Here is a 25,049-nt window from a genome sequence, read left to right on the forward strand (position 1 = left end):
CTCGTTAGCCGCAAACTATCCTCTCATGGCAGAGAATTCAATATTCCATCCTTAAACCCAGAACAATATAAATGTATATCCATTAAGTACAATTTTACTATCGTACAGAGCAACCAAATTAATTTTCGATTATCCATGCTGAATAAATATAATATGGCAACTTAATTGCAGTATACTACTTACAAAACTATATATCGGCTGGTATACAGGATTTTTGTCAATACGGAGAAGATGAGAGTATTCCAGTATCACTGCAGCCAACAGCGGTACTGAATTGACAGACCGGTGAAATACTATCGTAACGCCGTATCTTAATGGTTCATTAGTGGTTAACTAAGTGATAGCAAGTGTTATTTGCGACGCTCTGGGAATGATATGAGATATAGAATTGTTATTTGGAAAACCATAAAAGCCAATATGAAAAGTTGTTTAGTGCTTTTAGTTATTCACAACACAATATATGGATCTCTTAATGGAATAAAGGTAAATTTTAAGTGCAACTGTTATTAATAATTTAGCAAGCATTTACATTGCATATATACTGCAATGCTAATTATAGCTCAAATAATCAAATGGATTGCTAAAGGACATGTTATATTTAAATCCTGTTGATTATTGCATAAAAGACAACTGTCATGTTGTCTCCTAATGTATTTTATTTGTATCAAATATTTTAATTATAAAATATATTTTCATTTTATAACATAATAAAATTGATTCATACATGTTTACATTTAAAATCAGTTAGATAAGGTTTGTAAATATATAACGGTAAAGTATTCGTAAAAATCATTTTACAATAATATATCCATTTGATACGGTTTTTACTATTCTGATGTGGCCCATTTTTCACAAGCGTACTTTTGCAAAATTCCTAATTTTTTGGACGTCTGGTTTTGATAATTATATTAGGCGAAGCAATGTTTCTCTCTGAAATGGGCTGTAAATATAATTTTATTACTGCTTTTATATATGCATACTGTACTCTTGTGCTAATTATAAACATCAGAAGGTTTAAATGTAGAAATTATAAAAAAAAAAAACAAAGCTTAAGATGACAAAGACCTTAATTGCATTTATATATTGTTTAAATTGTTGTATAGTAAATTATCTATTTGTTAATAGTTTAATTTTTAACGAGATAAGACAAAATTATAATTACTCAGTAACTGCTAATGTAATTATTACACTCTATTATGATATACTATACGTATAGGATTAAATTATATTAAACGTTTTGGTAATACATACATAAATTTGCAGGTAGATGCTCTTATAAATAAAATAAATCAAGTGAAGAACCCGAATAAAAATTCAAAGTTTGAGGACGTTATAAAGTCTGCAGTTTTTATAGACAACACGTTTTTAATCAAAGACTTACTCGTTACAAATGGTTCTGTAAAGCTAATAACGGCACCTAGGATGTTTGGAAAATCAACGAATTTGGACATGGTTAAACGATTTTTGGAAATAACAGTGGACGAAAGTGGGGACCGATTAGAGATCTCGGACACTGCGAACTACAATCTGTTTCAAAACAAATGGATTAAACATATGTAAAGATAAAACATTTTTCAAGGAACATTTTGGAAACTATCCAGTTATCTATATTGACTACAATCCACTTAGAGCAGTCAGTAGTTTTATAGAGTTGCTAAAAAGTCTTAGAACGGTAATAAGTCAGACATTTTCTTACCATACTTATCTAACTGAAAATAAGAAGTTATGGATGGACGAAGAGGAAATTACTCATTTCCAAAACCATATAACGCAAGGCGAAAATCGTACTTTGGATAAATTCGACATATCTTTCAGTTTTCAATATTTAGCACTCCTTTTAAAAAAGCATTTCAGGAAAAAAGTTTTCGTTTTAATCGACAATAGTGACGCGTTTGTGTACAATATGATTTTTAAAGAGTCTCCAGACATGGAAGCAATATGCAGCTTCATGGAAGAAACTGATGGAGCCCTTTTGACAGCCGAGAACCTCGTAAGTGGAGGACTTCTGACTGGAGTGTTACGTGTGTTCAGGGGATCCTGGGGTATCAACGTCTGGACCGCCCAGTACTTACAGGAGGTCGAGTTCAGCAAATACTATGGACTCACGGAACCGGATCTCATACAAACATTAAATAAACTATTCCTTGACAAGAAGAAGCGAGTAGAAGTGAAATCTTACTTAGATGAGAATTACGGTGGATACCGGCTTTACACGGACGGTTCGGACTATGTAAACATGTACAGTATTTCGTCTGTGGTGAGATATTTGACAAATGGGTCTAACGTAGGGAACTACTTGTGTTATCCAGAGTATCTGGACGGGTGGAAATCATTGTTAAGAATCAAAGATGTTTATGAAGCTGTTACTGATCTCCTAGCAGGTAGAGAAGTAGTTGTTGACCTTTACGAAGCATTTTATAAAGAACACTTTTTGGCCATACACAATATGATAAAGCACAAGAAACTATTATCGCAGTATGGAGTTGAGTGGTTCCTCAGATATCTTAACCGTTTTGGGTATTTGACACCTAGTGAAGAAAACGAGAGTGGTACAAATGGTACATTTAAATTACCAAACCAAGAAACTAGGCAATATTTGCTCAATTTGTTGTAATGTGATCTGAAAAGCATTTAATCTGTAAGTCTATGTATTTGTTTGATTGATGAAAATGAATCATATTAGTGGCGTACTAAAAATATTTTTTTTTAATCTGAGTAACACAAATATCTTGTTTTGCAGATTTATTGATAATCTAGTAATATGACAACGAACTATTAAATACTTTCGAAGGCAATCTAAATAAAATGTTATTCCTTTTAATAAGTTAAACTTAAGTAAGTATTAAATAATGAGTAGTAAGTATTCATAAGTGTTAACCTAAAATGTATTATAAAGTTCTGTAACATTTTTGTACTTCCAATTTTTTATAATATATCAGGTTACAAAAAGCTAAAATTAATATGAATTAAAATAACGCAATGACATACGTTAGTGAAATTGAGTTGTTTATAATATAAAACTAGGAATAACCTACTGATGGTGCTGAACTGTAAAATTAGATCTACATGAATAACTTTATATTTTACGAAGTTGCGAGATGTGTTATTATTAAGAATTTTAAATCCAGACAAGAATCCAATACAGGATAATCTGTCTGTGGGAAGTAGAGGAGGGAGGGCTTAGAAATCTACTTAATCATATAGTGCGCACAATGCTGACTAAAAAAATATGAGTCAGCTTGTTCCTCTGTTCTATTGCAGTAGAGCGCAGCCTATCCAACATTTAAATGTGTACAAAGTACTTACATTATTTAAAAACAAAAGAAAACGTTAACAAAAAACATTAAAGAACGTACAAACTTCATTCCTTAAGGATCAAAGAGCGTAAATATAAAAATTATTAGGTTATATTAGGTAAGAAATGCATTACTCTTTGAAGAAAGGTAAAATGTGTTTAATAAATTACCATTCATCTGTTATTCAAGAAGTAAAGTTACATTGTTTTGCAATAATGTATTTAATTAATTTGTTAAAACAATTTATGTTGGTTTTTTTAGAGTCATTAGTTAAAGTCAAATAACATTCGTTTGCTTTGCGTATAGAATTCATTTGGTTTAAAACTCTGATTTTACAATGATTATATCGTAGTCCAATGCAACTAATGTTTTGTGATTGTTTATAATATTAAGTGAGAGTGACCTAAGATTGAATTTAAAGTTACATTTTATACAATAAATATTATATATAGTAAGGATATGTGTAATAATTGTGTTCATACTCAGTTTGTTTGAAAATTAATAGTTTTAATTGAACAATAAATAGATAAATTATGTTTATAGTGTAGCTTTTGTTCATAAAAGCTAATTATGACTATAACGATGTAATTACAGACATATCGGATTGTGGCCAGAATCATTTTAGTATGCCCTGGGCTAAAAAAGACTTTATTTCGTTTTTATCATTTTGTGTACCTAAGCAACTAGATACGTAAGTAGAGTATTATTGAGAATTTACCGATGTAAAATAGTACTTTTATTCATATGAAAGAATACCTTTTTATTCTATATTATAGAAGGATTAAGAAACACTTTTTTCAGTATAAAATATTTGTCCCTACTTGTCAAAAATAAAGATCAGAAGTCAAAACGTTATAAGAACAAAGACAGTAGCTGAGTTATATAATGTGGACAATCAGATTTTCTTTCACGCCCAATAAAAACTAAAAATTCAATGAAGCAAAATACAATACCTATAATCATCAATAGAGAAAACAATTTGTTTTCTATGACCGCCTATAATCATTTGCAGTAAAGCACCTAATCTGAAAAATCTTAAAATACATTTATTAATCGATGAATGTAATAAGATCAAATATAATATTTAGATACCAGTAAATATATTTAGGGTGTCTTTCGTGACCACATAACATAACCATGGTGTGACGAGAACAACTATCATCGTGTCTATAACATCATACCTCACTCTATTATTCACTTGATGAAACACTAAAACGTCCTTATCGGCATTACACTGGATGGTTGAGATTGAAAGGAGCTCCTTGTTCGCATAAGTTTAAGCGACGTTAAAATAATTGAAGGAACATCAAATCAAAACAATTTAAACCTACTCGAAATACAGCATGCCCACAATTGTTTTTCACAGCGTGCTAATAAAAATTAAAAACATTGTACTGTGATGGATTTGCTATGAGCTATTAGCTGAACTTCTTAAAACAATACTGTGACTACGCATTAGTTTATAAAAAATATCTAATCTTTTTGATATTTTCGGTTTTCTTTTTAGTTAATTTTTTAGAATTGGTAACCAAAGCCTACGAAAATATCAGCCAACGAACTATTCGCTCAATGGTGGTCTTGCCAGATTGCAGCGCCTTGGGAACGAAATTTGCTCAAGAATAGATTTTTTCAGTGAATCTTTGCTGTCCTAAAGGAAGAAATTATTTTATTTGATCTTTGAGAAACACTGAACTAATATAGATGCTTAGTCTTAGGTAATATATTTGTTTTTCTGGTTAATCATAGTTGTACTGCCAATTGTTCCTGTTTTCTTAGTTTATCCCTGTTAATGCTTTCTCTTAGTAAGCTCTCACCACTGTTGGTGTCTTTGCTGTTGTTTTGTTTGTTATTTATTGTTGTTACTGTTATTTATTATTATTGTATTGTTGAATTATTTAGCCACTAGTAGAATATTGTATGTAGTATAGTATTTTCCATCTCGGAAATGGTCCTTTAATTTATATTATTATTGTAAATGGTGTATCCGTTGGATGAAGAAATAAATAAATAAAGCAGCCTAATCTCGACTGATTGTTGACTATTTAGTTGGTCTGCCAATTTAATGTATGTTTCCTATATTAATTTCGTTTTAATGAAATGTAATTCCCGATATATTATGTTGGCTTTATCCAAATTCATATGATGGTCTTCGAACCAACAATGATGTGCCATTTTAGACTTTTCTGTGAGACCCTTTCTCGTGTTTTCTTTGCGTTCTCTTATCCTTACGTATGATTTAACATGATTCTTTTATCGTTCAACAAACGTATAAAATGGGAAAATTTTCAAGTGTCCTTGATTTAAAATGTAACGTTAGTTTAATATTTTACAGTTTATTATTATATTTTTTACATACACGGTACAATTTCAAAACCTCATATCATGAAGATTAAAATATTTCTTTTTGTGTGGGGTTAAAAATAAAAGCAGCAATAAAAGCAAAATGTCCACTATTATCAATCCTATTTTGCGCATAATTTTAAATCGAATAGATAAAGCAAAAACTAATTCTTTCTCCTCCAAAGTGTTTAATATGCATGCTTTCATAAAAATAATTGAAGAGATTTGATCATGTGACCTTTTTTAACCTGAAATCGTTACAAATCTAAAAATTACTTTAGCAAACTTTTTCGGTTTACAATGGGGAATTCGTCTAATTTAAACCACTGAAGGTAGCTTTTGCAAATATACATTTGAGAACGGTAGTCTGAAATACCCTGTATGTCTCCGATAATTATATATATATATATATATATATATATATATATATATATATATATATATATAGATATATATATATAATTGATAAGTTAGATTTGTAGCGATTATAATAATATCTATACTAAAGTAATTATGTCTAAAATAATTAAATTTTTATGTATCTATACAGTTGTAATTTAAGTTTTAATTAAAAAATTAAACCAATGTAGCTTTAAAAACGCTACAACAACGTATGATATATGTGCGCGATGTGGAAGCTGCCGACCGTACTAAGCGGTGTTTGATTCACCACAGAATTTACAGAACCGCCGGGCAGCGCTGCTTTGGTAGCGTGAATAATGCAACTTGCCATTAGGCCTTTCACTGTGAAATAGTGCGTGGTTGACCTCCAAACATTACTTGTAAGATGAATATATTTGTTACAGCAACGTCAACAATGTTTTTCTCTTTTCTATAAAATTTACTATTAACTACTAGTAGAGAATATCATCCGCATATAATAATTAGATACACACATTGCTGCCCTTCTCTTTGTGTACAAGTGAGAGTAGCCGTATTATACTGAAACGGTGAACAAATTATTAACAAGAAATATTAAACCTCTATATTGGTATAAAGGTAACTGTGTATGTATGGCAATATTGGTTTCAAAAAGTCGAAAAGTCAAGTTTTGATACAACCTAATATTTACAAAGTATACAAACTTCGTATCAATAATTATGTTCACGTATATTTCTGTATGTTTTCTCAAGAATCAATATTATTGTATGCAGTTTATATAGGGTAGAATTATGCTACGCCACTTAAGGCATATCAGGCGTTTTTTTTAATGTAGAGCTTACTTCATTCTTGAGATATAATAGTCATTTCATGTCCTGCAAATGACAGAAAATGAGAGAGAAAAGAAATATTAACAGTCTCTAGGCATGAAGGAAGGAAAGTCAGCCGTCCTAGTAAACAATAGAATTAAAATCCCGTAGATACACACGGACCTTAATTGAACTAATAATTGTATATGTATATATGTTGTCTAAATTGAAGTTGTTCTCGAGATGTCCTGCCAATATTTCTTTAGTGTAAAGGCTCAGCTGCACGTTCATAATCAAACGTGACGTTGTACATGTAGAAATTACGATAGGCAAAATTTAAAGTTCAAATATTTTTTATGATACCGAAAGAAAACAAACACACGTCGAGATAGGCAGACATAAGATGTATTTTTCCAAAACCTTAGGTGTAATCTAAATATTCAAAATCTAATAGTTCTATACATAACCCTAAGTTATAGGCTTTACTAACACTCAGCCAAATCCCATAGGCAGACGTGGACCATCTCCATACTCTATCTGGTGCATAATATAAACTAATAAATAAACATAACATAAACATAATATAAACTGGAGGAAGAAAGGACCCGATATAAAAGTCTTGCCAATAAACCTGTCATAAGATTGAGCTCAGTGTCTTTACAAATATATTTATACTGTTGCCATTACCAAGAGCAATGGGGAAACATTCATCAATGCTCAGCCAAACTCCATGGGCAGGCATTTACCCTCATAAGACATGATATTTCTTATATAGTTTACAATAAAATTAATCTTCGAGATATCAAGCCAGAGATTTGAATACTACATTTTTAAGCTCCCTGAGTGAAATACTCGCTAACCCTCTGCTATTTGTATAGTTAAGGGGATTACCTACTGAAATATGACAAATGTTTACAAAAAAAATTGAAATTAACTTTTATATTTATTTCAAGTCTATGGCTTAAAGAAACCATAAAAACATAAATTTACTATAATATAACTTTTCATCACTGTGAAAAAATATTTGAAGAGGAGCACGCACACCTACTTTTGGTCTAGTCAGTTAGTGCCAGAACCAGACTCCAGCAATCCCTTTTTTAGTAATAATATAGCAAATATAAGCTTTTCTTTCTTGTTAGTGGTTTATTAGGCCTACATATATCTTCAATGTATAAATATACCATTCACCGACTACAAGTACCAGTATGGTAAGTTTCAGTACTTTCATCTATAGCTACTAAATAGCTTGTGTAAACTGCAAACGCTGATTCCCGCAGATTTAAAATTTTATATTTTTCACACAAAAGTTCTTATAACTTTTTAGCTATTAAAGCTAAAGCAGTGAAACCTTTACTACATATTATATATAATGTTGTAAAACTTTTTGTGCATGGATATTATTATATGTTAAACAAAAGTTTAAATAAAAAAGTAATTAAAAATACTATTTATAAAAAATTTTTTAAAATGCATTTGTCAAACCATAAATTTAAAACTATTTGAGAAATAAACTTGAGCATGCACAAAAACTTAGTACTTGTCATGTTCTTAAAAATGAGATAATAAACAATAATATTGGTTCATTAGTTACAAAGTTATAAGGCATTCAAATCCCATGTAATTTTCTAAAAAAAAAAACTCCAAACTCCAAAAGAGAGGTAAATATATGTATACTTTAAAAATATAACAGTGGCAATCATTATTTTAGGACGAAAGGAACCCAAATATATACATATTATAATCATTAAACATGTGTTAATGAAAATCACTAGTTTCAGTAGGGAATCCCCTTAATTCTGCGAGCTATAAAAAAACTTTGATATAAGAATAATGCAATAACAACACGTAATAAACTAATTAATCTTTATCTACAAGTGGAATACACATCTACAGCCATCGTGACAAATTGTGCCGGTACTACGTGACTTTTCACTGTAATGACTAATGACAGCTGTTCACTGAAGCGCATTTACATACCCGCAACTGAATGCGTATACCACCTCCACAGCGACTCTTGTTATAAATCACCAAATGTATCATTCGAATCTAATGGATCCCTTGGTACCCAATCGTTGTGGATACATCATTTGTAACAATGTGGCTTCGCGAGGGTATGAAGTGGTTTTGTTGAATAGTAGATAATTCTCCATATATCATATTTTAAGTTATTTTGTTTTCCACTACAAAGCCGTTTAGTTCAATGTATTCACCAGATTCACCATATACATGCTTGTACACACTAATTTTAATTCTATAGCTATGGATAATATATTATTTATAGTATGTGACACACTGTCATTTAAGAACTTGGAAATATTTCTCACCATGATTCATATCCACTACAAACCTGTACAATTCACTACCGCTTTGACTGGTTATACACAGTATATAATATGATAACTGTAGATAATACATTATCAAAGTTTTTTAGTTTGCAATATATATTTAGAAAAGTTATATGAAGTAACGAGATTTATTTAATTTTTCTTTAATAATAAAGTTATATACAACTATTAATGACTTTAACGCTCTTTAAACTGAAAGTTTTTTTTATAATTAACTTCAATGTATGAACAACAGCAATGCTACAAGTAACAAAATTTTAAAGTTATGTGTTACTAAGCTTTTCATGCAATATAAAGGATATATTTTGAGAAGGATAAACTTAGAGGGCCACAGTTATGCATGTTATCGGTAGTGCTATCAGTTCTAGCATTACATGAAGAGGTTTATTTAGAGACACGTACTAATTAGTTTTGAGTGACTTTGAAGTATTGTTGCAGAGTTTTTATTCGATATTATTGCCATGTAGTGTATAATTGATAATTAATAATTTACTAGTTTATTTTTATTCAAAACACAGTAATTCAAACAAGGTGAAGACAAGATTTTGTAAACCTATTGTTCAATTAATAAATTAAATGTAATAAAATTGTATTATCATATCAAATTCCACTATATGCTAGTTTCACATTCATTAAACAGTTACCGAATTTCTAGTCCTTACTAACTCATGGACAAAAATGGAAGATTATCACACCCTATACGGAATACATAGAACTAAAGTTCCCTCCCAATAATTTAGCAATTTCTATCAACAATCTACAATAATATATTTTATTAATGCCAAATCTTTTTTGTTTAGTGTGTTATTAAGTGGTCATTAGGCAAAATTTTGAAAATTATAACGTTGTTACCTTTCACGGGACATTTATATTGCTTACCAATTTATTATTCTGTTTAGTTTTTTCTTCTTCACAAATACATATATTAATGCATTAACTCAAATTATTTATAGGATTATTCTTATTTAAATTTTCCAATACCCGATGAGTTAGGAAGAAGGCAGACTAAGTTTTGACATATTTCATTGACTTATTCTTTTTTTATACATAATTTATAAAATGTTTCAAAGAAATAACCCTACTTTAAAAGAAATATCAAACCTCATTCTTACAAATATTACGGTTATTGAAATTTGGATTAAAAAAGTTTTACTTGTTCTTATTTACATAAAGAACGATAAAAATAATAAACATTTATCGGGATGATTAGATTTATAATGTATATCAAAATGCAAAGGAATTACAATTTAAAATCTGAATGCATTACTTTTATTTAAAAAATATAACAAATTGTATTATTAAAATAAGTCTTTAAGATATACGGTACCTTTTACTGTAAAAAAATAAAAGAAACAAAAATCGTCTCATTGTGTTTGTTTTTTAAATAGTTATGAATCATTTGGCGGAAAATTTAAAAGTTCTAAAACAGTGCTTGCAACTGGAAGAGGTGACCTGTCACAGATCCTTGGCATTGACAGCGCCAACCACTCAAAAGCGCTTTGGATCTGACAGAGAAGAAAGCGAAGTAATAAAAACGTGTTAAATTAATCCATTTTATAGGAACACTTTTTACGTCCAACCCTTATTGGAAGAGTAAACGTGCAACGATTAAAAATTAAATCCCGCCCATAAAAGTTACTAGATGTAATTAAGCGTGACGTCAGGCATAACTAATTAGTCACGAGCGTAATTTTAGAACAAATGCTACCATTACAATCTTTTCTGGTTTATCAGGCAACATGTGTTTTATCTGATGGGTGTTATGGTCAACGCCATTTGTGCCACAAAGAAACCCTCATGTCATTTGAATAATGTGGCTTTTACTCATGTTTTATGTAATACAACTGTGGCACTTTTGCGGAGTTTTTTCGTCACATTTCTAAAAGTATTAAATGACCACGTTGTATCTTTGTGAGAGTAATAGCTGTCCAGTTAATCTCATTTTACAGAAAAGTTTGAACTAAATTCCAACGTAGTGGTAAACTGACCCCTGGGTGTAAAGAATATAATAAACTGTGTTAAAGAACTTGGTGAAACAACAAATTATATTCCTTTCCGTTACGTGGCACCCGAGTAAACGGGAACAAGAATAATGGAAAATCTTACATAAAAATTTTAAATAGTACACTTTTTGGACGTGAATAATTTGATGCAATGTACATAGATTCTCCTTATATATTGTGCGACATAATGAAAGAAACCTTTCTCGTTTTATTATATCTCTCCGTTATTTTTATTTGTAAAATTTTGCGTTTTACCTGTAAATATTAAAGTGGTATTGTACTGTTTTAACGACGAAGTAGTTACGCTTTACCGGGTCCAAAGAACACTAGGATCACTAATGTACTCTTGTAACAGCTTCGTTACATATAAGCAGAGATATATTGGTATATGTTTTAATTTATAAAGAAACTGCAGTGTTTTCACCATTTGTCATCCAAAATTAAAAGCATTAGATTAAGGATGCAAAATATTTTAAACTACTTATATGCATATGGCGTTGTACAAGTCATTATTAACAGGACAACTCATACGTTTAATAAATCTCAAACAGATCCGTAAGGCCTCACAGTGATTAAAATAGCTTTAAAAATCTCACTGCACTGAACAAAACATCCGCATACCGGAGAAGACGAAAGTTTGAGGAAAATCAATATGTGAAATCCATGTTATAGTACGTCACTCATTTGAAACAAAAATTAATAAGAATTGCGTAGGTTGGAAGTGTAAAAGGTAAAAAAAGATCCGATCCAAAGGTTTATGTTTTTTTTTATCTCAAAGTTACATTGTATGTTCTACTTTTATTGCCTGAAATTTCTTTGAATAATGAAGTATTTTTATAATCCATAATTAGTTTTATTTTTCTCATCAAGAAGCTAAGTAGCCTAAAGGTTTATGGACTTAGTGGTTGTCTAAGTAATTTTATATATAACAGCTCAATCTAGTTAGGTTGTTTATTGTATCTTTATCCACTTTATGTGAGAATTTTCAGACTAGAATTAATCTGTAGTTTTATATTTTTAACTTCATTGTCTTTTCTTTAACTCTAATATTGGCTAGTCTTACTTATCAAACCAGCATATTATACTGTGATTATGCTTTTAGTTCTGCATATCATTTACAGGTTTTGCAACTACAATACTATGGTTAAAAGTTTTGTAACTTATATAAAGTATAAGAATGACTAGCATCTTGCACAGCTATATCCAGATTGCGATCACAATTAACGTACCTATTTTTGGCTCTTAAATATTCATTTTTGTATTGAAGGTTTTAACTTATACAAGAACAGAATTATTTCATTACTACACAAATTGTCAACACAATTTGATAACTAACAACACCTCTAGCAACTATAATATAATCAGGTTACATCCTTTTTATGTTGATGTAAAAAGGCCACGATATTGTGTATGTGCGTGTATTTGTGCGCGCGCGGACGCTCGTGATATAACCGTATTACTAGCCAAGATAAACTCAACTAAAATAGTAATGGTAAACATTAGACTGGGACTTGCAATTCTCCCCAATGGTACCACACACTGTACAAAGCATGCGCTGTCGCTAAACAATTCGGTGACATGATTCCGTACGTCTTCGTGTTCTAGATTGATCAAATTAGGTCCAAAAGTTTTAAAGTTTCTTGAGTTGTAATCTCAACGTAACAGGAAAGTCGGGGTTTAATTATTTTCTTTGACTCTAAAATGAGAATCTCGGCTTATTCATCGTTTGTTCCCGGTGCGTCAAGTTCCTGGCTATTTTCCCGGTTTTTCCAGTTGAGAAACATTCTGTTGCAATGCTACTGAATACGAGGAGGTCACTTAAAATCCCCTCCCCCTCAATATTCGCCTTTTGAATAATATTTTTCACGATATATCTTGCTAAATGATGCTCATTTTATTTCACACTAGATTTCAATATAACTGTAATAATAAAATGATGCACAGCTAGATACCATAAAGTTTTGTTGTGTGGATAGTTAGGCTAATGTTTAAATACTTTGCATGTTTAAACCTCTTACTAGTTTAATAAGTTTGTAAACCCTTTTATTTCTTTAGATATTTTCTTATTGCACCTGTTGTTAGGCATGAGACCAATGTATTCAAAGAGCTCAGCCGAATTTCATGGAGTAAAATAAAACAAAATCGACTTGAATGTTCCTTTTATAGAAATTGAGCTTCATACACAATTAGGCTCAGTTTAATGAGCTTAGTTAAACACGATTATATATATATATATATATATATATATATATATATATATATATAGTAAATAGTATAGTAACTAAAAAAAATAACAAAACTAAGCACACAAACTTTTAAAATGTTTTAAACAGAATTTTGCCTAAACCGTTTGCAATAAATAAAATTGTGTAGAAATACCATCATTTCATGAATACTGTTATAAATTAAATTCTAAGAACCGTATACTAAGGAGCAGTATAATAATTCTTAGTATTTGATTCACTAAAACAGTTTTAAGTTATGTTTTGATTACATTTATCATAATTTTATATAACCATGTTACGAGAAACTAACGCGAAATTATTACTTTTCATGACAAAGTTTAACAAGGTTTTATGAAACAATATTACAAATAATAATTGTTGTTTCTAGGTATAGTTAAATTTAAATTAGAGCATACAATGTGCAGAAATTTCGTTTATTAAATATAACAAAAATTAAGTTACATTTACGCTTATTTACTGCCAGGGGTTAGCCTCGGTGTTATAAAATTTTAACCAGGAGACGCAGTACTTCATCAACTAATTCCATTACAGAGACGAAATAAAACACTCCTCAGGCCACCCGTTGTACCATGATGTTGTATTGTTTACAATTATTTACCTCGCAAACCACAATTTCCTTTCTATGAACTTATGAATGAACCATTGTTCACTTTCGTTTCAGACAATTACACTTAAAAATTTTCACAAGCTTACAGCTGTACTTACTTGTTTTGGTTTATACTTTATAGTAATGAGGGCCTCTTTAATTATAGTTATAAATAATTTTCGTAATTTCTTTATTCATTTTCTATTAAAACATTTCGCATTTTTAGTTTCTTGATGCGATTGTAAGAACCGATTAATTTATTTATAGACACTTTATATGTGAATGTATGATTTTATAAAATTTAATAGTTTTAAACTTTTTAATACACGAAGAATACGAACAAAGATGATAACATTACACTATCTACAATTTTAATAAAGGTGTGGAAAATAACCATTACCGTTATGATTAAATAAATACCTAAATAAATAGGTATTATCGTAATTACTGACAAAAAATCTAATTGATTGCTATTTTTTATGATACGTTTGATGTATTTTGTTTATTTGTAACTTATATACTTAGCAAGATTTTTATAACTTTAAAGTCGTTTCTTGCCTACTCACTGTAAATAAAACCGCCATTATTTACGTTATATTTATAAGAGTAGACCTCTCCTGTTATTGTGAAGAAGTTTAATATACAGATTGCAACAGAGGCCCTAGTGCACTTGCTGTGTCATTAGACTACTGAGATGACATAGGGTAGGGCCATAGTGACCACGTTAAATACGATTATATAGCAAAACAGTTATTTCCAGTATGTGTCATTAGACTACTACGATCGGGATCACTTAGAATAGAGCCGTATTGTTTAAGTTACGACAAGTATATAACTATCCTGTTTGTAGACGAGTTTTGAACAATAGTTTTATTTAATGTTCAGTAATTTGACCTGCCCTGTTTTTAGAAAACTTATTATAAGTTAAAATTCATAACCTTCGACCACAATTATTCGTTGTATTTACTGTGACAGACGCTATAGTGCGTTTGCTGTTTTTTAAATGACCTGAAATCACTCAAGTTAGAGTCGCTGAGAAGACGTCAATTGACTCTAAACTCCTGTTATTTCTATCAGGGGGATTTCGTGGATAAGCTGAAATATTCCCTTAGAATAAATAGTTTTAAACTTTTTGGAATTTTAATTTATATTAGCGAAGTTTAAGTTAATCTAACCTTTGCTTAAGATCATTGTAATTATGCATTTTCAGAATGTAGTTCTTTGCTATTTACTATTTAAACATTGTTATAAGAACTGCGTCCAAGATTAAAGTTTTAAACGCGTTTGAAATACGTTGGCTGTCTAGAAATTATAAAATGGCATTTTTATAGAGCGATTAAAACAGAGGACTCGTCAATAACACACCTTAATGAGTCCTTTCTCCAAAAATACATTTTAAAAATCAGAACTTACATCACGCATATCCTCTTCTTATATCTGAATTAGGGTACATTGATAATTAATTCTAACAATAATTTCAATTGTTACAAGTTAATTAACCTTAAGTGTATGTTGCTAATGTAAAACATAATTTAATAGTTATATTTTTTATTTTTTTTTTAACGAAAAGAGCTTAGAAATTTAAATTACAACATTACAATAAACGAGTTTTACTTTAAATATAAGCTCAATTGTACTTAAAGTAGATCTCAGTGCTATTGAGTTATTTGTTGTTTGCTTATCTATTATTGCCAAAACAGTACATAATGTAAAGCAATCCATGTAATTAATTTTTGTAAATATCCTTACTTCTACAGGCTAATTCACTCTGAATTGGTAGTATAGGTGTGTTTATTTGGGATTTGTTTTCTTCGTCATCGTTAACAATATTTCGTATTAATCGTTTCCCAAAAACGAAACTACATTGATTGAATCATCTCTACGTGTTGACATATATTTCTAGAATGTTCCTGATTTTCCTAAAATTATTAAATGCAAATCATGATTTCCAAAACCGACCAAACTTGATTTTTTTTAAATATGGAATTATTAACCGGTATTATTGGTCTAAAATGTGTTTATTAAAATCATTTGTTGCATTTTTATTAATTCGATAACCCTTAATTTTAATTATTTAGATTCTTATGTAACAAGATCCTACTTGTTCTTATCATATTATTCAATTTGATATTAAAAGTAAGTTGCTAAATATCGTTCCTAAAAAATAATTAAGTAAAAGCTATAGAAACGTACGATCAGCTTAGTGCTTTATTAAATTTTGACTTATGATCATAGAAGTCTACTTATGTTTACGTCGGTTCTGACTTGTGAAAAAAGAAGCATCATTATCTTCAACAATTACAGGTTCCATTGTTGCTTCTGATTCCTTTTGAGCCCTTCCATGTACGGTTCCGATTGCTCTTTACTATACGGTCTGTAATATTGAGAATAATAGCTTAAACCTGCTCCCACGTTAAGTCTTCACTTATTTTCTATTCCATACATTTTTGTAGACGATTTTTGAACAATAATTTCATTTAATTTTCAGTAATTTTACCTGCCCTTTTTTAGAAAAACTTATTATAACTTTGTTAAAAATCATAACCTTCGACCACAATATTCCTTCGACCATTATATGAACACCAAGCGTATTCAAACTTTTAGGGTATTTATATTCAAAGTACTGAACTTTGAGGACCTCTGTGAAAAACGATGTCGAAAGCCTGAATATATGATAATATCTATTCTGCATTGTACTTATGTGGAAATAAAAAAAACAGAATGATTGAGTTTATCCACATATACTTTTCTATAATTATATGCTGTATAATAACCAACACACCAGGCAGAACACATGCCTCTGCACTGTCGTTAATTAATTAGTCTGTGGTAATTTAAACTATGCATTTGTGTTTTAATTTTTATTTAATCACAATTATATAATTGTAATTAAACTTTTTTATTGAGACTTGTGTTCAATTACCCCCAATCTGTTGCATTTTACTTTTAGAAAGTAAGATTTTTAGAGGGGCCATATATTTTTAGTAGGCTACTATTAAATTAATGGTTTCACTTACAAACCTGAATGGTCCATAGGTTGTATGGACACTCAAACTTCCACGTTCAAAAATCTTTTTCTCTTCGGATATATATAAAAAGTTAATCAACTATATTTAAATGTATTTTAAACAATTACCATTTTCAATTTTAGTTTCTCTACGCTAGTACAAAATATGAGCAGTAATATTTTGTAGATATTTTATTTGCAAATCATTAACAATGAGAACTACGAATACAAAGCGTACTTTTAATTATACAGTACTTCTATACTGAACAAGGAGATATTTTATAAATCAACCAAGTAGTGAAAAAAACAATCATTTTTTGCACACAAAATAAATTCATTAAATTTTACTGGTCGGGCTATTATAAACTTCACCGAATTTTTATCTATTTGTGGCATGTAAACAACACGATCATTCTTCTCAGCATCAGCAGCTGAATGTAAACACATTAATCATAATAATGCACTACTAATTAATACAAAACTAAATAACAAGTTTTTGATGGTGTTCAAGAGAATGTACCTGACTTTATTAATGTGTTATCACATTATGTGCAATGCAAAGTCACTACCCCATTTACATTTACAGAATTACATTTACATTACAGAATATATTAACATGTGTATATTGGCCAAATTACTTTTAACTGAGATACTTATAATCAATAATTACTCATTTTTTATAAGTAAAATAGTTTGTGTCACCATTGTTGGATCGACGGCCAACATGGTAGGAAGCCTCATTATATAAACACCTCTCATTATATTGTTTTGAGCCTCCATAGCTTCGGTATCAGAAATATTTATCTTTGACTTATCATACACTTTCCTGTCAATAAAAACAGTGTTTTGGGGGTTTGTGAGCAGTGAAAAGTATACACACACCTTGTTATCTCTCCATGTCATGGCCCAGACCCTTATTTTGATGTAAACGTAAATTCACCTTTGGTTTAGATGAGGTCTTTTGTCTTTCAAAACAACTAGGCAGCACCAAAACTGTTCCCTCGAACTGGACTACAACACAACAGACAATTCTGCGGATATTTCTCTTACTAAAATTGAAGGTGTTGAAAAATAATTGTTTGCAATAATTAATCTGTTTGTTCCATAAAATGGCTCACACACCTTTAATAAAACATTTTCACACGCAAAAAAAAAGGGAAATTGGTTGTTCACACAAGAACTCCACAGAATGCAAACATCAAAAACTGTTAATATAATATGTCTCACCATCCGCAAGGCACCATACTTTATAACTCTTTTGATTAGACTCTAATGGCTGGTATTGCTCTAGAGATGAACGTCCATTGGAAGCGACGATTGCCTCATCTACCACAAGGTTTCCACGCGGATTGTAAGCGTCAATACATTTCTAAATCTAAATCTAAAAATTTGTAATTGGAATATGCTTTTTCTTTTACTTGTCTGTAGTACTTTTCCTCGTAATTATCATCAAACTCTTCCCATCCAGCAACCATGAGTTAGCTTCACAATTTATTTATATATTCAGTTCTATTCTTCTTGTTTTTATTTGATTAGTTTTTATGTTACTTAGATTTATATAGATTTTTTGAGGTTTTTTCGATATCAGGGGGCAGTATTGTTTTGCATTTGTATTGATTATGACATAATGACGCTTTTAAATTATTCTGGGTTCATGAAGGATACCTATCAATTCAGTTTCATTTTGAAATTGCGGCCCTCAGGAAGGATTTCAAAATCAATTTGTTTACACAATTCAATATTATCAATGTTTTTAAGGAAGGAGTTTATATACTTCATAGGTTCTATAGTCCTCCCATTCTATTCAATTTAATTTACAGTATGTGAGTCAGGTAGAATTTCATGGCCAGTTTGTATAGGCACTGCAACATAATCAAGGTTTTCAGAGGAGACATTTCTATAATTCATAGTTTGTATATTTTCACCAGTCAATTCGATTTCAGTTAGGTGTTGAGGCTCAGGCTTTACTTCTTAGTGAACTCGTGGAGGATATGAGGTGGAATTTACTTTTTAAAGTGTCGCAGTAATAAAATTGGTACTTACAGTTTCCTCACATGGAACATGTTAGCCCCACCAGTCCAGCTGAGGTAAATGGTAGAGTACTTATAAAATTCCTCCAAATCGTTGTTTTATATATCTAAAGTTGTAGATCTAGGTGTTGCGATGCAAGAATATTCCAAATAAGTGCCTTAATTAAAATCACATTGTACACAATCTCCATCGCTGCCACCATCAACTTCTGATGTCGCTGGATCATCAGGTATCCCTTGAATGAAACTGGGTAATATCATCATCGTAAAGAAACTGTAACAAAGAAAACTTTAAAACCCTGTTAAAACCCGTGATTATGTACAATTTTGTTGTAACTTTTACGCGAAACTTTTGTTTTTTGGGGTCGATAGCGGCGAAAACCATTGGTCGGAGATCAAAATAAGACCAACGTTTTATTTAGGAAATAAGATGACCTACAAAAAAAGGTCCAGTGACTTTTTACTATATTTCCCTTAGTTTGACCGCAAAACGCGATTAAGTGAAAAATATTGGAACATTTTCGCCTAAAAATTTACATTCCGGGCTTGATAGCGGCTCTAAACGGTTGGTCGTAACTCAAAACAAATTTTAAACGGGATTTAGGAAATCACGTGATCTACAGGAAAAGGTTCAGTGACTTCGGGAGTTGGCTGAGCGTTAGCTAAGCGTCAATAGTAGATAGGGACAGAGGAATATTTCTTATGTTCACAGACACAATACCCTCTAAAAAAGGCCCAAGTGTGTCATTAACCCCCGGTAATATTAACCCCCCCCCGGGGATTTCCTGGTATGACCTGATAACCTCCTGTACATTCAACCCCCTGATGTGTTAACCCCCCTGGTAACATTAAACCCCCCCAGGGAATTTCCTCTGCCATGACCTCATGTCCGAATTGTTTACCAGTCACCAAATCTCTTAACCCCCCCCCCCCCTGGGAAGATCCTGGTATGACCAGATAAACCCCCTGGAGACTTATCCCCCGGTAACGTTAACCCCCCCTGGGAAGTTGTTCATATGACCAGACAATATCCTGACGAAATTAAACCCCCTCTTGTCTTAACCTCCTTAACATTAATCACCCACCCAGGGAATTTCTCGCCTTGACTAGATAGTCTCCTGGTGATATTAAACCCCCTGTTCGACTTAAAATACTGCCTTGAGGTCGGTTTTTTATTATGTTTATACTAAACAATTCAAGATAGCTGACCCGTGCAGACTTTTCTCCCGAGCTCATTTCTGGCTAAACCATAGGTCGTAGATCAGATCTGAGGGCACAATCGAAAGACAAAATTAAATTTCCAACAAGAAAGGTCCAGTCACTTTTTGTCGTATCTCTAACGGTTTAACCGCAAAATGCCCTCAAAGTCAAAAGTTTTTTACGAATCCGGAAAAAAATCTATGAAAAAGGTCAATTTTTAATCCCTTGTCATTTACTTAATGTCCGGACTTAACCAGTCACCGAATTCCGCTTATCCCCGAATTTGCAAGCGTTTTACTTTGGGGGCCTGGGGGCGTAGCCCCCAGCGAGCCGAAGGCGAGTTTTATATATAACAGCTCAATCTAGTTAGGTTGTTTATTGTATCTTTATCCACTTTATGTGAGAATTTTCAGACTAGAATTAATCTGTAGTTTTATATTTTTAACTTCATTGTCTTTTCTTTAAACTCTAATATTGGCTAGTCTTACTTATCAAACCAGCATATTATACTGTGATTATGCTTTTAGTTCTGCATATCATTTACAGGTTTTGCAACTACAATACTATGGTAAAAGTTTTGTAACTTATATAAAGTATAAGAATGACTAGCATCTTGCACAGCTATATCCAGATTGCGATCACAATTAACGTACCTATTTTTGGCTCTTAAATATTCATTTTTGTATTGAAGGTTTTAACTTATACAAGAACAGAATTATTTCATTACTACACAAATTGTCAACACAATTTGATAACTAACAACACCTCTAGCAACTATAATATAATCAGGTTACATCCTTTTTATGTTGATGTAAAAAGGCCACGATATTGTGTATGTGCGTGTATTTGTGCGCGCGCGGACGCTCGTGATATAACCGTATTACTAGCCAGATAAACTCAACTAAAATAGTAATGGTAAACATTAGACTGGGACTTGCAATTCTCCCCAATGGTACCACACACTGTACAAAGCATGCGCTGTCGCTAAACAATTCGGTGACATGATTCCGTACGTCTTCGTGTTCTAGATTGATCAAATTAGGTCCAAAAGTTTTAAAGTTTCTTGAGTTGTAATCTCAACGTAACAGGAAAGTCGGGGTTTAATTATTTTCTTTGACTCTAAAATGAGAATCTCGGCTTATTCATCGTTTGTTCCCGGTTGCGTCAAGTTCCTGGCTATTTTCCCGGTTTTTCCAGTTGAGAAACATTCTGTTGCAATGCTACTGAATACGAGGAGGTCACTTAAAATCCCCTCCCCCTCAATATTCGCCTTTTGAATAATATTTTTCACGATATATCTTGCTAAATGATGCTCATTTTATTTCACACTAGATTTCAATTATAACTGTAATTAATAAAATGATGCACAGCTAGATACCATAAAGTTTTGTTGTGTGGATAGTTAGGCTAATGTTTAAAATACTTTGCATGTTTAAACCTCTTACTAGTTTAATAAGTTTGTAAACCCTTTTATTTCTTTAGATATTTTCTTATTGCACCTGTTGTTAGGCATGAGACCAATGTATTCAAAAGAGCTCAGCCGAATTTCATGGAGTAAAATAAAACAAATCGACTTGAATGTTCCTTTTATAGAAATTGAGCTTTCATACACAATTAGGCTCAGTTTAATGAGCTTAGTTAAACACGATTATATATATATATATATATATATATATATATATATATATATATAGTAAATAGTATAGTAACTAAAAAAATAACAAAACTAAGCACACAAACTTTTAAAAATGTTTTTAAACAGAATTTTGCCTAAACCGTTTTGCAATAAATAAAATTGTGTAGAAATACCATCATTTCATGAATTACTGTTATAAATTAAATTCTAAGAAACCGTATACTAAGGAGCAGTATAATAATTCTTAGTATTTGATTCACTAAAACAGTTTTAAGTTATGTTTTGATTACATTTATCATAATTTTATATAACCATGTTACGAGAAACTAACGCGAAATTATTACTTTTCATGACAAAGTTTAAAACAAGGTTTTATGAAACAATATTACAAATAATAATTGTTGTTTCTAGGTATAGTTAAATTTAAATTAGAGCATACAATGTGCAGAAATTTCGTTTTATTAAATATAAACAAAAATTAAGTTACATTTACGCTTATTTTACTGCCAGGGGTTAGCCTCGGTGTTATAAAATTTTAACCAGGAGACGCAGTACTTCATCAAACTAATTCCATTACAGAGACGAAATAAAACACTCCTCAGGCCACCCGTTGTACCATGATGTTGTATTGTTTACAATTATTTACCTCGCAAACCACAATTTCCTTTCTATGAACTTATGAATGAACCATTGTTCACTTTCGTTTCAGACAATTACACTTAAAATTTTTCACAAGCTTACAGCTGTACTTACTTACTTGTTTTGGTTTATACTTTATAGTAATGAGGGCCTCTTTAATTATAGTTATAAATAATTTTCGTAATTTCTTTATTCATTTTCTATTAAAAACATTTCGCATTTTTAGTTTCTTGATGCGATTGTAAGAACCGATTAATTTATTTATAGACACTTTATATGTGAATGTATGATTTATAAAAATTTAATAGTTTTAAAACTTTTTAATACACGAAGAATACGAACAAAGATGATAACATTACAACTATCTACAATTTTAATAAAGGTGTGGAAAAAATAACCATTACCGTTATGATTAAATAAATACCTAAATAAATAGGTATTATCGTAATTACTGACAAAAAATCTATTGATTGCTATTTTTTATGATACGTTTGATGGTATTTTGTTTATTTGTAACTTATATACTTAGCAAGATTTTTATAACTTTAAAGTCGTTTCTTGCCTACTCACTGTAAATAAAAACCGCCATTATTTACGTTATATTTATAAGAGTAGACCTCTCCTGTTATTGTGAAGAAGTTTAATATACAGATTGCAACAGAGGCCCTAGTGCACTTGCTGTGTCATTAGACTACTGAGATGACATAGGGGTAGGGCCATAGTGACCACGTTAAATACGATTATATAGCAAAACAGTTATTTCCAGTATGTGTCATTAGACTACTACGATCGGGATCACTTAGAATAGAGCCGTATTGTTTAAGTTACGACAAGTATATAACTATCCTGTTTGTAGACGAGTTTTTGAACAATAGTTTTATTTAATGTTCAGTTTAATTTGACCTGCCCTGTTTTTAGAGAAAACTTATTATAAGTTAAAATTCATAACCTTCGACCACAATTATTCGTTTGTATTTACTGTGACAGACGCTATAGTGCGTTTGCTGTTTTTTAAATGACCTGAAATCACTCAAGTTAGAGTCGCTGAGAAGACGTCAATTGACTCTAAACTCCTGTTATTTCTATCAGGGGGATTTCGTGGATAAGCTGAAATATTCCCTTAGAATAAATAGTTTTAAACTTTTTGGAATTTTAATTTATATTAGCGAAGTTTAAGTTAATCTAACCTTTGCTTAAGATCATTGTAATTATGCATTTTCAGAATGTAGTTCTTTGCTATTTACTATTTAAACATTGTTATAAGAACTGCGTCCAAGATTAAAGTTTTTAAACGCGTTTGAAATACGTTGGCTGTCTAGAAATTATAAAATGGCATTTATTTTTATAGAGCGATTAAAACAGAGGACTCGTCAATAACACACCTTAATGAGTCCTTTCTCCAAAAATACATTTTAAAATCAGAACTTACATTCACGCATATCCTCTTCTTATATCTGAATTAGGGTACATTGATAATTAATTCTAACAATAATTTCAATTGTTACAAGTTAATTAACCTTAAGTGTATGTTGCTAATGTAAAACATAATTTAATAGTTATATTTTTTATTTTTTTTTTAACGAAAAGAGCTTAGAAATTTAAATTACAACATTACAATAAACGAGTTTTACTTTAAATATAAGCTCAATTGTACTTAAAGTAGATCTCAGTGCTATTGAGTTATTTGTTGTTTGCTTATCTATTATTGCCAAAACAGTACATAATGTAAAGCAAATCCATGTAATTAATTTTTGTAAATATCCTTACTTCTACAGGCTAATTCACTCTGAATTGGTAGTATAGGTGTGTTTATTTTGGGATTTGTTTTCTTCGTCATCGTTAACAATATTTCGTATTAATCGTTTCCCAAAACGAAACTACATTGATTGAATCATCTCTACGTGTTGACATATATTTCTAGAATGTTCCTGATTTTCCTAAAATTATTAAATGCAAATCATGATTTCCAAACCGACCAAACTTGATTTTTTTTAAATATGGAATTATTAACCGGTATATTGGTCTAAAATGTGTTTATTAAAATCATTTGTTGCATTTTTATTAATTCGATAACCCTTAATTTTAATTATTTAGATTCTTATGTAACAAGATCCTACTTGTTCTTATCATATTATTCAATTTGATATTAAAAGTAAGTTGCTAAATATATCGTTCCTAAAAATAATTAAGTAAAAGCTATAGAACGTACGATCAGCTTAGTGCTTTATTAAATTTTGACTTATGATCATAGAAGTCTACTTATGTTTACGTCGGTTCTGACTTGTGAAAAGAAGCATCATTATCTTCAACAATACAGGTTCCATTGTTGCTTCTGATTCCTTTTGAGCCCTTCCATGTACGGTTCCGATTGCTCTTTACTATACGGTCTGTAATATTGAGAATAATAGCTTAAACCTGCTCCCACGTTAAGTCTTCACTTATTTTCTATTCCATACATTTTTGTAGACGATTTTTGAACAATAATTTCATTTAATTTTCAGTAATTTTACCTGCCCTTTTTTAGAAAACTT

General features: G+C 30.7%; 1 protein-coding gene across 1 annotated transcript; it reads left to right on the forward strand.

The window, feature by feature from the left end:
• Window positions 1–223: 223 nt before the first annotated feature.
• Window positions 224–5,318, forward strand: LOC124364324. The gene is made up of 2 exons (XM_046819700.1): window positions 224–483; window positions 1,264–5,318. The coding sequence occupies exon 2, from the start codon at window positions 1,730–1,732 to the stop codon at window positions 2,612–2,614; it is 885 nt and encodes a 294-aa protein (XP_046675656.1). The 5' UTR covers window positions 224–483; window positions 1,264–1,729; the 3' UTR covers window positions 2,615–5,318.
• The last annotated feature ends 19,731 nt before the right edge of the window (window positions 5,319–25,049 follow it).

This window comes from Homalodisca vitripennis, chromosome 6 (genome assembly GCF_021130785.1).
Source record: "Homalodisca vitripennis isolate AUS2020 chromosome 6, UT_GWSS_2.1, whole genome shotgun sequence".
NCBI classification, from domain to species: Eukaryota; Metazoa; Arthropoda; class Insecta; order Hemiptera; family Cicadellidae; genus Homalodisca; species Homalodisca vitripennis.